Raw genomic sequence first — 15,692 nt, 5'->3', positions numbered from 1 at the left:
GTATTCTTTCGTCACTCTCCCGTTAGCATCTATGCATATACATCCACTTCGGCAACTCGAAAATATTCCCGGAGCCAGCCATTTTTTTTTCTTTCACGTTTTTTTTGTTGGTGTGTTTAAAATGATGTTCAAACGTCCCTATTTATAGAAAATTTTCGAATCTATTAGTTGTAATTTTTCTACGAATTTACGACGAAAATTAGTTAGGTGGCCGAAAAAAAAACGTGTGACAAACAAAGTTGGTGGATTCAAAATTTCGTCGCTAAATAGACGTAAATTATTTCCTCGTAAAGACCACACTAAGTTTACGTGAAATGTACGAGGAAATACGATTTCCTCGTAAAAGCCACGTCACTTTACATCAACTTTACAACGAAACTGTTTCGTCGTTACTTCACGAGGAAATAACGCTGATTTTATTTTTCCGCGTAATTTCCTCGTAAAGTCGACGTAAATTAACGAAGAAAAAATATTTCTCGTTAATTTTCCTCGTTAAGCTTGTGTTTTCTTGTATTGACCCGCAATGGAGCCTCTTGCCAATTTTTTAGCTCCAAAACCTGGGTAAAAAATAGTAAAAAACTTGATGGGTCCCGCAATATATTAAGGATTGATCTCTTCATATCCTTCTTTAAGGATCAATTCGCTTGGAGTACTGTAACTGTTCGCGGGCTCCGCTGTTGGGTGGTGGCCCGCCATTGGTTATCCTTTTTTTTTTTCAGCTGAAAAAAAAAATAATAAAATAAAAATAAAATTTCTAAGGATTCTTAACCGGGTATCACAGTTGCGGATGGCCTAAGAGACTTCTTGCAGAAGTTTTTTAACCCGATTTTTTTAACTTAACTGTGAATTGTACTTTCAATTTAAACATAACCGAAATTAAACCATTAAAATTTCATGAAATAAGAGTTTAATTATAAGTTATGGTGTAAAAGACTTCATGTGAAGTATACTCGACTGAGTAAATTTCACATGATGCCCCCTGCACCAATTATTTAAATCTAATTGAGATTTTTATTATTTATATAGAAAAAAACCTCACAGTCTATCTTTTTCACGACTGTAACAAAAATCTAATTTTTTTCTCTTTAAAACTCTCTAACCTATATGTAATTTATTTAATTTGAAGACAAAAGACAATATATCAATTGCTTATCTCATTGTCTCATGTTCACAATTTTATCTTATTTTTTGAAGGTTTTTCATTCCATTATTTTCATTTTCCCGTCTTAAAAAGATAGATATAAGGATTTTAGATGTGTATTTTTGTGTTTATGTCAGATTTAAAGAATAACTTGATAAGATTGTTTCTTATTATACATTCTCACAACTTTTAATTAAAAGCCTTCTTTTCACTAGAATAATTACATGTATATTCATTTTTTTTTGAAGTCAAAAGGTCATTCTATTACTCAAACTTGAGGTGGTCTGGGTAACCAAACCGGAATAGAACAACCAATAAAATGTAACTCCCTATGGAAGGATCTATCAGTCTTAGCTAAAAAATCAGCAGTCTGATTGCGCCCCCGTGGAACGTGAGTGATGTTGAGATCCGGGAAACATATCTGTAGCGTCTCTATCCTCTCCAATTCCGTCGCAAAGCTTGGCCACGCCTGAGGGTCCTTTACCATTGCAATCAGATCCTTACAATCTGTCCCAAAGCTCTGGCAGGTTGAATGTTGCAGCATATTCTCCATCGCCCATCGCAGTGCTTCTACTTCCAAATGCAAGGCTGATTCGCGTCGAAAAAAATTTCTTGTCCCCACAAGTTGAATGTTCCCAGAACTATCCATCCATGTCCATCCGCATCCACTAAAGTTAGCAGAAGATGTGCAAGATCCATCTAACAAGCATATATTTCCCAAGCTTATGACTTGGGGTTCCTCGTTTATATTGTCCTGTGCCACTATAAATAGTTGAACATAATATACTATATGTTTCCTATGTCTATAGCCGAGTACTCATTAACGCCATACATTATTGTTACGGGAATGAACATGTCAATTTCAGTGACCATAACTTACTAATAACTTACTTATTATAAAGCTAACACATTAACATATATGTTTGTATATTAAGATTATATAGAACGTGTTAAAAATGTCTACATATGCCGCACATATATAAATTAATTAAATTATATAGTTGATTCCACATATACAAAATCACTGTATAACTCTCTTATTACTAATATTAGAGGAAGCCATGGATCTGACGTAGTCAGGTCAAGAATATCATGAATAAATTTGGTACATAGTCAAATCAAAACGATGGTTCTCTATTTTGATAGTTCTTACTATCTAAAAATTAATTAAGTGGTCTTACTAACATCAATTTTGTACATAGTTAGATCCGGAATCAATATATTACATGTTCTACTTTTAACAATGGTCTCATCAGTTCATCGCAAGCATAAATATATTCAGGACTTGCGGCTCTTTAATCTGACGTTTGTAGTGGTTTGTATATATATGTCAGATTGAAAGAAGTTGCTTCATATTTAGCTGTTGTAGTTTATTATTTTCAATGACATTCAAGTTCAGAATGACCATAACTTACTTACTTATAAAGATAACACATTAACATATATATATATATATATATATTTGTAATCTTTTTATATACTGCAACTCAATTATCTTATTTTTTTTTCTGTGGAACATATAGAAAATCATCATTAACTTGATTCAATTAATTATATTTGTTTTTATAACATATAGTAATAATTAAACTTGTGAATAATGTTTGGGTAAAATGAAACATGTTTATCTTCATTTGGCTTGGTCAACAGAAACCGATGACATCAAAGTAAAAGCCTGAGATAACAAAACCGGTTAGCTATGTATTCATTGTGATGAATTTGAAAAATAAATGGGTCGGTTCAAAGTTTTAGTTGTAAATACTGGCAGCTACGTCTCTTATTAGTTGTACCATTTAAGAGTAGTGGTCAATTTTAATTGTGGAATCAATTCAGAATTTAAATTGATTGATGTTTTTCCATCAATTATTTTGCAGCATCAGTTGCTATATAAACGGTTATGGATGCAATTTTTAAATTACAACACAAGTCTTATATCTACGATATCGTTACACATACATTTAAGTGAAGTGCATTGATTATATAATTGGTATATGATAGTCTTTACATAATTTGTGGTGCTTTGATAGGTTATATTGTGTGTTGAGGAAAGTTTTTAATATAAACTGGAGCGCAATTATTGGGATATTAATTCATGAATATTTTCTATAATTAGTCCGATTTGATTTCATCAGTTTAACCATAAACCCACATCATTGTGTATATAAATAGGTAGCCCTGAACACATCTCCTCATCACAATCTTCTTTCCCAAACCATCATTACAACCCCGTTCTCGCAAGCAAAACACTAATGGTGTGATTCAACTCCGTAGCCGATTGAAACCATTTAAGACAATGTGGAGAGTAGGGGTGAATATCATCCGATTGTGGAAACAATATTCTGCTGCTGGTGGCCTAACCATTAAAATGGTTCTCATTGATTCTACGTAAGTTTCATCGTGTTTATTTTAATATGTACTATTTAATAATATTTTGTGTTCAGTATTCAAAATCTATACAATATTGTTTTGTTTTTACAAGGAGATAAGATTTATGCAACTGTGAAGAAAGATTTAGTGAACCAATTCAACCCTTTCCTAGCGCTAGGGAAAAGATTGACTTTCATCAACTTCTCCCTGGATCATTCATATGGCTCGTACCGGACAACAAACCATGTTTACAAGATCAGCTTCCTGTTAACTACTCTTGTGAAAATTTCCGAGGATTTGCTCAGAGGTCTTAATGGCTTCACACCTGTTAATTTTCAGGAAGTTCTTGATGAAACTCTCAACCCGGAGTTTTTGGTTGGTGAGTACTGTGTACATGTATACGTTTTATATAGATATGATTAAATTTCTTATTTATTATGTTTATTGATATATACGTTTTATACAGATGTGATAGGACATGTTGTGGAAGTAAGTCATGTTGAAATAATTTCAGTGAATGGAAACCTAAAAAATTTCACTCGAGCTATGTGATCTAGAGTAAATTTCATATCACAGCTTTTGAAAGTTACCTTTTATTAGTTGTTATGTCCTCTATGTTTTCTTGCCTCACTGTTATATAAATTTCTAATGCATTGTTTTATGGCAACTTATGGATGTTTGTCTTCCAATGGTATTGTGGGGAAAGTTTGCATATGTAATGTATAATTTTACCTAATATATAATATATAGTTTCAAATAATCATCTCACCCCCCGCATGGCGCAGTTTATTACCTAGTATATATTAAATCCAAACAAAGTTATTGAAACTTAATGTTATTGTTTTCTTATTGTGTTTTTTTTTTATTTTGTGAGTTTTTGTATCCAAATAAAACTATAGATTCACATTCAGTGTCATTATAATTTTTGTTACTATTTTTATTTAAAAGATTTTGTTTTGAACAATATTGAAATATTTAAAGTAGTTTTGACGTTTTTGGAATATATATTTTTTCCATATCTTTAACATTTCTAGATTTGGATATGATGCATCATACTTTATTAGCAAACTTTATTAGTAGATTTCATAGATGTCATTTATTAGCAGACTTCATTGGTAAACTTTATATGTGCATACTTCATCATTAGAAAGTCATCAAGTTCATTAACAATTAAAAAAAACTCTAGAATTTTTTTTACTATGTAACCAATTAATTTTGTAGAATATTTGATTGTAAATTATTATTATGAAATATTAATTTAACTTGTATGTTTTTTTTCTGTAAATTGTAACTTAATAATCTACTTTAAACATCAACTTTATATGTTTCTTATGTTATTTAGAATTTATAAGTTATATTAAATTTTAAATAATGTTAACATGCAAATTATAAGAAATACACATTATAGTTAGAATACACAAATTTATATCAGAGTTTCAAACATAACAAATGTTCATAATAACACTTCCATAAGTTAAACAACACAAAAGTTCATATTCATAAGTTTAACAAAAGGGAATTTCAAAATAACACCTGACATAAGTTTAACACAGAAAAAGACACTAAACCAAATTTCACTCGAAGTTTGCTCCGATTAGCTACAAAATTAAAGAAGCAATAATATTGCTAATCTCATCATATAAAACATTTAGTTGTAAAATTTATTTAAAAACTTCACAGTTAACAAATATACACCAACAAACAAAAAATTCATAAAATTCATTTAAAATTTGGAAAAAGTAATTTTACTAAAAGTAATAAGAAAGAATTCACTTGAAATCTACCGGAGGAGTCTTCACGAAGCCTTCCATGTGCAGACTTAAGGCAAAAACAATTTAAGTAGTTTTGCAACTACAAATTTATGAAACAAGATTTCAAATGAAGTTTTCTTTTGTAAATTATTGGGATATTTTTCATCAAAAAAAAAAATTTATTGGGATATTTGTTTATTTCAAAAAAATTAGGTTCTGAGATCAAACTTCATCCATATTCCACTTTGATAATCATATTAATCTTGCAATTTTTCAAAATATTGTACGAATTTGACTATTTCAAAACATACTTTAGGCGAAGTCTACTGTAAGGAGACTCCACTTAAACTCTCTTTGCATGGCACATGCAATCTTTGAGGTGTCGCGAGAAGCTTGCTCATGTTAATTTTGCATTTGATCTTATTTAATTTTATACAGGTGAAATCTGCTCTTAGAACCATGGGTTTAACCAAAATCTCGAAATTAATTTCGAAAATAGGAAATGTCACCTCAAGTCTTCTAATTAATTTATTTTTGGTTAACTATTTTAACATTTCTCACAATAACAAATATGAACATATTTCTTCTGACACCTCAAAAATTCAAATGATATGTAGGGAGACTTCAAGTGAAATCTCTACACAATAAGCTTCACATAAAGTGCATTTTCAAAAAAAAAAAAAGCTTCACATAAAGTCTGCTATGAAATAGTTAATTTTTATAAAATTTCATTCAAACGCAAAACTAATCTCGCTTTTACGGAGACTCCCCCTAAGTTCGATTCATTTTTTTCTTAAAATGACCAGTACGTTTACCAGCATAATTTACTTGAAGTATTCTTTACGTAACAGATTTGATAATTTTTAAATCAAGTAAATAGTTACCTAAATTCGGTGAGAGCTTGTATTTAATTTTTCCAAACACCTATAATTTCTAATTTAAGCTAAATGAAAGATATTTACTCGTTAATAACAAAGAATCATCAAAGTTTCCCAAAATTCAGTGAAAAATTCAATTTTTAAATAAACTTTTGAAATTTTTGAAATGAAACGAGAGAGAAAATGAAAGATAAATAAGCTTTGTGAGTGGGAACTGAAAAACGAAAAAATGCCAAAATTGAATTAGAAGGCATTTAATGTCTAGCTTTTAGTTATTCATGGTGGTTTGTGATATTGATAATAATGCCTTTTCAAATTAGATGAAAATCGTGAGAATATTTCAAACATATTCATGTAATTGGAAATTAAAAAAAAACATAATGGTTTTTCGTAAATAGTTGATAAATTAAGGTGAAAATGCCAAAAACAAATTTTTTTAAAAAATATTAGTTGTGTGTTTTACAAAAAAAGTTAAGTCATTTTTGAAAGAAATACTAAATTCTATTGGTATAAATCCTAATAACATGTAAATGTTAAGTTTTTTATATAATTTTTTTTTCAATAAGACACTAGAGCTTGACCCGCATGCCCATGCGGTAGGGGTGGGCGTTCAGATACTCGTTCAGTGTCGGATCTTGTATTTTGGATTTTCGAGTATTTTGATATAAGTATATATATATAGCCCGTTCGGTATTTTCTATTTCGGATCGGGTTTGGATAATTTCAGATATATCTGAAATCAAAACTTAAAAAAAAAATCGAAATGCATTTTCTGTTTTGTCTTCAAATCATTCCTTGTAATGTTATTAGTCCAAAAACACATGAAATGTGAACAACAACAATAATCCGTCCAAAAACAAAATGAAAACATCAACAAAGTTTATAGAATAAGAAAAAAAAACTGAAACAAACGGCATATGTATTATGAAAACAAGATAAGTCGTTCAATAATATAATTCATATTCTATCTTCATTCTTATTTTGTAAAGCTAAACAAGTCGTGCAATAACATTCAGACACACACAATTATTCAGTTGTGTTCTGTTCTCACTTCTTCAATCAACAAAAACATTCTCTTTAAAGTTTAAACATGTGGACAAACCAAAAAAAATCGACTAACTTCAAAAGGTTGCAAACAAAATTACCTAACTTCTGAGCATCATACAATCTGAATCAAACTTATAATTATCACGCAAACAAAATCAAAATGGAGAACGAGAAATAAATGGAGATTGCACAGTCAGCTAAACTAAATGGAGGATGAGAAATATATATTTAGGGTTATTTATATGTATGTTCGGGTATCGGATATAACCGATCGGGTTCAGTTATCCGAACATGCTCATATCAAAACCCGTTCGGGTATTTTGATTTCAGTTCGGATTTTGGTCTGCGTATTTCGGGTCAGGTATCGGGTAAACTGCCCAGCCCTACCGTGCGGTATTGGGTGGTATTGGGTCTTACGATTTTAAACATTACTATTTATTTTTCATGATTAGTGTTTTATATTTTAGGCTTATCGCCATATATAACTAATTGTATTTAAAAAACCCAAATCAAATTGGTTAATATTGTTATTTTGGTACAAATATCTGAACACGTTTCAAATATTATTAGGTTTTTATACATCAGAAGCAAACTCTTCCAGACCCGGGAGGACCTGACTAGAATCCACTCATTTATATGATCCGCGCGGGGACTAATTTCAAAACTCAAAACTCTGATACCCAAAATAAACGATATGTACCTGAATGGTTCTCTAAATGTCTATGACTAATTTATTTTGCAAACAAATAAAAAATTCCTTGTTAATTGTTTTGAATTCTTTTCACAAGCAATTTTTTTTTGTCATCAACATAGACATATTTAGTAAGATTCTGCAAATCAATTTTATTTTAAACATGTCGAATTATTATGGTTAACTTGTAAAATAAATGTTGTCTAATTATTATGGTAAACTTAATTAATGAATTAGTTAGGAAGAATAAAAAAGGAGTATAAGAAATGTAGTAAGACACATTAAATAGGTAATTTCTATTTTATACTTCTCTAATAAATGCTATCAAATTATTAGGAAAAATAATTAATGAAGTAATTACAGTGTGTTAGAAAAGAAAAAGAAAAGTTGTAAGAAACCACTTAAATTTGAAAAAATATCGTTTTGCACTTCAATTTGAAAAAGAATGGATTATAATTTATCTAATAATCGAATTTACTAAACAGCCGCCACAAAATTTATTGTTTAATTCTTTATCGTACACACGCTACAAGTTGCACAAAAGTAAATTAGATATTTCCATATTATAAACAAACAAATGTTTTTAAAACTATATTAGAAAACGACATTCGCATAATATATACGGGGCATGTCGGACCAATTTTCTTTTAATGTTTGGGAGGTTGTGGATTCGTAAGACGGTAAATCCCTTAATCAACTATTTGAAATGTGATTTTCTTAAAAAAAATTGTTTATATATATCATCACCATATTCATTTGAAAGAAAAATGGTTATATAATTTAATCAAAATGATGACATATTTCTTTTTTTATTATGACATGATTTAATCATAAAGACTTTGACTTTTGATAAAATTCTTAAACTAAGATAATTATATAATCTGGCTACATACCATAAACGTAAATTGTGTTTAGGATTATTATTACATTTTTAAAAATAATATAACTGTACCTAGAAAGTTTTATTAGATGAACTTATGATAAAAGTAAGTAATTTCGTATAATTATTTATACTTTTATCCAAATTCATTATAAAATAGATTAACAAATAAACTATGACAATTTGATAAAATTTTTATGAACTATAATCTATTGAACTTATTTGGATTTAAATGCTATACAATAATTATTATTTGAGGATTATTGATTTATTGCCATAAATAAAATGAATAAAGTTTATTGATGTAATAAATTTAAAAATTATATATTTGGAACTATAGTTTATATATATATAAATAGAAAATAACTTTTTTTTAATTTAACCTTACTTAATATAACTAACCAAAAATCAAATTAAATATCTTTAAATCAAATGGAAAATAAATAATAAATAATTATAATTATGAATAATTATTATGAATTTATTTTTAAATTGATAAAATAAAACCTATATTTATATTTATAGATATAATAATTTTGAAAGATCTATTTATGCGCATTGTGGAGGAAACAAACTATTTTTTTAAGAAAAGACTAAGCCATGAAATTTATAAAATAAACAGATCATCTTCAGAATCTGTATTAGGTAACACATGTAATTAAATGTTCAAAAATACCTATAATTTATGAAAATATATCATCATATTAGGTAATACATGAATTTTAGCTAGTAGACTACAGAAAAATTGAAAAGATAAGACTCTTATGACCTCAATGGGTTAACTCTTACGTGAAATAATTTGATCTTTTGGGCAGCCTAATACTTATGTGAAATAATTTGAACTTTGTTGTTTATCAAAAAATTATTAAACATAAAAAGAATTATTGAACATCCGCCACATAACTAATTGATTTCTCCTTTAGCATATAGTTGAGTTTTCCCGTTTTTTTTAAACATAAAATAGATGCTTTAAAATAATTGTTAAATAGTGTGACACGTTATATCATATATTTCGTAATATAGATTAAAGTCAAATTGATTATTTGTAGAATCTGGATTATCTAAGCAGTTACTTGTTAGACCATGCACAATGTTCGATTATTTAACAGCCACTTTCTTACAATTTTACAATCCATCACCATATTACATAGTCTTTATTCCACATAATCATGAACATTTATTTAATTTTTATGTTATACGATGATTTTTTTTTAATTTTTTTTTTAACATTCTACTATCTTACTGACAAATTAAAATAAATATTTCAGTATTCAATTTCTAAAATTTAATTAAAATTTTATTTTAATAAAAAATTATTTATATAAATAACAATCTATTAGTAATTAATATCATATTATAATAAAAATTATATATTCAACTAAAATAAACCAAATCTTTATTTATATAGTATAAAAATGATGATATTAAAAACATTTTTAGAAAATGTATTTCCTACAAAATAATTCACTTGAAACAAGTAGGATGAATAAAAATCTAAGTTATTTAATTTAAACAATCAATTAAAATTTAACAGTTATATTTTTTTTTCATAAAATAGAATTTCCAACTTTGATTGGTTTAAATCTTTTATGTGGACTTCACTTCTATATTTTTCAACTAGTTGAACAGATTTAACTAGATTAATCAATGTTAATTTTTTTCTTTTTCAAATGTCACCACTGCAAGTTTTCAATAGTTGAATTAATTTTTAACTATTATTATTATTATTATTATTATTATTATTATTATTATTAACAATTCAGTCGTTCATCAGTCACCATCTATTTTTTGGGTTTAAAAGTCACCATCTAGTTATATTAAAATTTTGAGCAAACCAGATTATATCAAGTCCTACTTCATGATAAATTATACATCAAAACGGCTCTTCTGTTCTATCCATCAACTCGATTAAAAATGGTAACCATCTCGAGTCTGTTCAAGATTCTAAGTTGCACGGACCACGTTGACTATGCTATAATAGTGATCGCTCTATCCTCTGTTTTATGCTATATCTGGCTTTACGCCAAGTCCAAACGGCAGCCCCATCCCTTGCCTCCGGGACCTTGGGGTCTTCCAATAATCGGAAACCTGCTGTTCCTCAAACCAGAGCTTCACACCTACTTCCAAGGTCTGGCTAAAGAGCACGGTCCCATTTTCAAACTCTGGCTCGGCTCCAAACTGGCGATTGTGGTTAGCTCCTCTGAGGTGGCCCGTGAGATTCTACGAACCAACGACGTCATTTTCGCTAACCACGATGTTCCTGCCGTGGCTCTGATAAACACGTACGGTGGTATTGACATAGCCTGGTCACCATATGGACCAAGGTGGCGGATGCTGAGGAAACTATGTGTTAATAAGATACTGAGCAACGTCAGGTTGGATTCATCTGTTGGCCTACGTCGCGGAGAGACCAGGAGAACAGTTAGGTATTTGGCGGATCAGGCTCGAGCAGGATCGCAGGTTAACTTGGGAGAACAAATATTCGTGATGATACTAAATGTTGTAACGCAGATGTTGTGGGGCGCTACGGTTGAAGAAGAAGAGAGGGAGATTGTTGGAGCCGAGTTCTTAGAATTAGTTCAAGAGATGAATGACCTCCTGATGGTGCCCAATATATCTGACTTTTTCCCGGCATTGACCCGGTTTGATCTTCAGGGCTTGGCTAAGCGTATGCGAGGACTGGCTCAGAGGTTGGACCGGCTGTTTGACCGGGTCATTAATCAACGGCTGGGGATGGATAAGGGAACTCAAGGGAAGGGTGAAGATTTTCTACAGGTCTTACTAAAAATCAAGGATGAAGAAGGGCAGACAAATTTGAACATGAATGATGTGAAGGCGTTGCTCATGGTACGTAAGACATTCTCTAATGGAGTGTTATAAGTTCATAACGCCAAGAAGATTTATTTTTTATTTTTTTTTTTTGCATCAAACGGCTGCCAAGAAGATTTATTAAAGTTGGTTTGTTTTAATTAAATATATATATATATATATATATATATATATATATATATATATATATACATTATAAATCTTTACCAGCTTGATATATATATGAGGGTAATTGGATTACTGGAGTAATGATCTTAAACATGTCAACTAAAAATAGGATTTAAAAAAAATTAAAGAATATAATTTTTTTTTTCCTGGGTGTTAGAGCTTATTATTTTTTAGGGTCTGGGATTTAGTTCTTAGACCTTACTAGTTAGTATATCGCTCTTACTCATAGTATTGTTTGATATAATATTTTCTTTTAAAAAATTCATAAATCATAACTTTCTCAACTATATATAGAACATGGTGCTCGGTGGTACAGATTCATCGTTACATGTCATAGAGTTCGCAATGGCCGAGCTAATAAACAAACCGGATATCATGAAGAGAGCTCAACAAGAACTTGACGAAGTTGTGGGAAAAGATAAAATAGTGGAGGAGTCTCACATCCCTAAACTTCCATACATTCTTGCCATTATGAAAGAAACTCTGAGGCTTCACATGGTTGCACCACTCCTTATTCCTCACCGCCCATCCCAAACCACCGTAGTGGGCGGCTTCACTATCCCTAAAGATTCAAAGGTCTTCATTAATGTGTGGGCAATCCATAGGAATCCAAATGTATGGGAGAACCCACTTGAATTTGATCCCAACCGGTTTCTTGATAAATCTTATGACTTCAACGGAAATGATTTCAACTATATTCCGTTTGGAGCTGGTCGTAGAATATGCGTGGGAATGGCGATGGGGGAGAGAATTGTTCTCTATAATATCGCTACGCTTTTGCATTCTTTTGACTGGAAACTTCCTCAAGGAGAGAGAATGGAGGTCGAGGAGAAGTTTGGGATCGCGTTGAAGCTGAAGAATCCACTTCTTACGACCCCAGTGCTAAGGTTGTCCGATCCAAATCTTTATCTTTAATCTAACCGTCAGATAATGGAAAATTGAATTTTCTGATGCGGGATGTTCTATGATTTAATAAAGCTGAACATGTTATAGGGCGTTCGCATGCTTGCAAAGTTTGATTTAGTACTCTATTTCGTGTTCCAAGTCCTACATATCTTCTGTGTTTCTGTTTCCTTTTTACATATTGGGGTTTGTGCTTTGTAAATACCCGCGTTGTTTTACTTGATTTATAAAGTCATCATTCGTTAAGAGTTTCTCGATATGAATCTCTCACCAACTATATTGATATGAGAGTCTCGTAGAAACTGTAGAGATTCATGTGAAAATCTTTCATTTGAAAAGAAAGCACTATGTTGAGATACTTGCAATACGAACCGTAAAGAAACCAATAAAGAGTATTTGATGCAGGCTTAGACTAAATCTTCCATCACTTTGAAGTGATCTTAACGGATTTATTATATTAACTTTCATCAAAAACCAAATAGCACATTTCTTTTTTGCTAAATTTTAAATATCATTTCAGAAATGAAAGTTGAGGTTTTACAAGATGTGATTAACAAATATAAAACCTCTAGACTTGATTCTACGGGAAAAAAAAAGTGAAAAACATAGAATCAAAAGAAATTGATACTTTAGCCGTTCTGCGAAGAGAAGAAATAAAATGATTATTTCTTTTAAGATGTATTGGATCTATGAGTAAAGAGAAGATATAATCCTTCAATTTTTCATAATCACTGTGGTTGAATACATCATCTGCCGTATAGAGAACGTCTAATTAATAAGCGTCAGAAATTGATGAATTAGTTAAGAATTCGACGGGAAATGTTGGTGATTTCGAAGTACTCTTCGTTGACAATTTTGTTGCTATTTCCAATCATCTTCTCAAGTTCCCTATATGTTTCTTCTTTGGTAATTCCATGTTGGTTCATGTAATAGTTGATTGCATTTGCAGTATACCCTTTAAATTTAGTCATATCGTCCTGGTAAAGACCACAAGTCAATTAGATGACTAAACATAATCACTGATTCAAGATAAATACAGTGTTTGGAAACGTGGACAGGATGGGTAGGAAAATCAGTCCACTCAAATCTCCTATATATTAATTGAGAAACATTATAACTTCTTTTTGTAACCATGTATCATTAATATGATGATTCTTAGAATCTTTAGAAAAATATGTTGGTCCATCTAATTATATAATAAGTTTTTTATTAAACTAACCATAATTTCATTATTAATATTCTTTATTATTTTCTTAGATAAAAGCTACAAAATTGTCTAATGTAACTAAATTATATATGACAATTAATGATTTTGAATAATAAAGGTTTGATAAAAATTAGTGTATCTTCTATCATATTTGTTTAATTTTAAACTATTAAAATAAATTAAACAACCATATTAACCATATAATAAAAATTTAGATTTTTCTGTATATGTTATATTTTGAATTTTTAAAAATGATGATAAATTACTAAAACTGTTAAAATTCTCATATTCAAATTTTCTGATCCATGGTTTAAAACTTTTGTTATGACAAGATACAAATAATCACAAAATCATATAGTAATAAGTGTAATTTAATTAATTATTGGTAATTTAAAATTTTTGTTATAAAAGATATAAATGATCAGAAAAACCATATGAGTAGAAAGCATCATTTAATAAACATTAATATTAAAAATATATGTTAATATCATTTAAATTCGATTATATATCCTATCTAATAGAGAAATAATGTTTGGATTAATAAAATTTATTTATATCTTTTCACCAATTTAATTATATATATAATAGTTACTGAATTTTTAATTATTCAATATATATTTATTATTTCATAATATGTAAAAAATATAGAATATCTAAAATAATTTATATATATAATGTTGGTTCCGCGTAAGGCGCGGATCTTAACCTAGTTGTTATTAATCAAGGGAACTGAAATTGTTAATTTTTAAGAACTTTGCTTTAGATGGAATGGATAGAAATAAAAATAAAATATCTTTTTAAGAACATGGTTCATGCGGTTTGTCTGTTATTACTAGTTTAATAATAGACTGCGAAAGTTGTTAATAACGGACAAGGACATTCGTGACAAAAAAAAAAAAAATGGACACGGACAAAAAAAGTACTATTCCATGTTAGATTTGGCTTTAAAACATTTTCTAAACTTTTTAAAATTAAGATCAAATACCTCATAATCGGTTATATGTCATCCATGAGCCGTGTCTTTGTAGCTAAAGAGCGGACGAACTTCGGTCGAGATCTAAGCCACTCAAAATCTTCCTTCTTACCAATATCTCCAAGTCCAATAATAGAACACTAGGTGATTTTTCCGTGCTCATACACGGATTTAAATATTTATAAAGTAAATATATTACAATAATTGATTGCTATTTATTTTTAATTTTAAATTAATTTATAATTTATGGGCATAATTTATATTAATAATATTATATTACTTTAGTTGGACATATTATTTTAGATATGTTATATCTAGTCGAGTTTTTTTATAGTCGATTTAGTTATCATGTGAGTATATTCGATTGCATATATTTTTCTAAATTCAACTATTAAATGTTTTATTCTAAATATATTAAAATTTTCATTAATTTTCTTATTTGCATTTAGGCTGGTTGTTATTTTAAATATGTAAATATATTTTAGGAAAATTATGTATACCTTAAGATATATTGTGTTTAGAATAAAAAAAAAAAATAAGCTAAAGTGTTTGATTCCAAATTACATAAATTAATATAACGATAATACTATGAAGTCTCATGCAGATATATAAATTTTACAAAAGAACTAAATTGTAACAGTTGGTTAATATTTTACTTTCATTTTTAATATGTTTTGAGTTGTCCTATGATTTATATTTATTAAATCAATTACTATTCTTATAAAATTATATATTATTATCATAGTTAAATCTATGATTTTAGAGATAAGTTGGATAAGTCGAGTCATTCATGTTGTGAGTATATTGAGTTACATATATTCTTTTAAATTCAAAATGAAGTATAATTATTTTTATTGTAA

General features: G+C 29.1%; 1 protein-coding gene across 1 annotated transcript; it reads left to right on the top strand.

Moving 5' to 3' along the window:
- The first annotated feature begins 10,634 nt into the window (after positions 1–10,634).
- On the top strand, positions 10,635–12,854 carry LOC106304605 (cytochrome P450 93A3). Its single transcript, XM_013741005.1, has 2 exons — positions 10,635–11,599; positions 12,044–12,854. Exons 1-2 carry the CDS (start codon positions 10,667–10,669, stop codon positions 12,662–12,664), a joined length of 1,554 nt encoding a protein of 517 aa, XP_013596459.1. The 5' UTR covers positions 10,635–10,666; the 3' UTR covers positions 12,665–12,854.
- Positions 12,855–15,692: the final 2,838 nt, after the last annotated feature.

This window comes from Brassica oleracea, chromosome C7, assembly GCF_000695525.1.
Source record: "Brassica oleracea var. oleracea cultivar TO1000 chromosome C7, BOL, whole genome shotgun sequence".
NCBI lineage: Eukaryota > Viridiplantae > Streptophyta > Magnoliopsida > Brassicales > Brassicaceae > Brassica > Brassica oleracea.
This window is presented reverse-complemented; position numbering and strand designations above follow the sequence as displayed.

What these genes read in the sequence shown, in the direction of transcription:
- LOC106304605 (XM_013741005.1), top strand. Translation starts at nt 10,667, where the DNA reads ATGGTAACCATCTCGAGTCTGTTCAAGATTCTAAGTTGCACGGACCAC. An exon ending in ATGTGAAGGCGTTGCTCATG is followed by an intron (nt 11,600 to 12,043) that starts GTACGTAAGACA and finishes AACTATATATAG; the next exon opens with AACATGGTGCTCGGTGGTAC.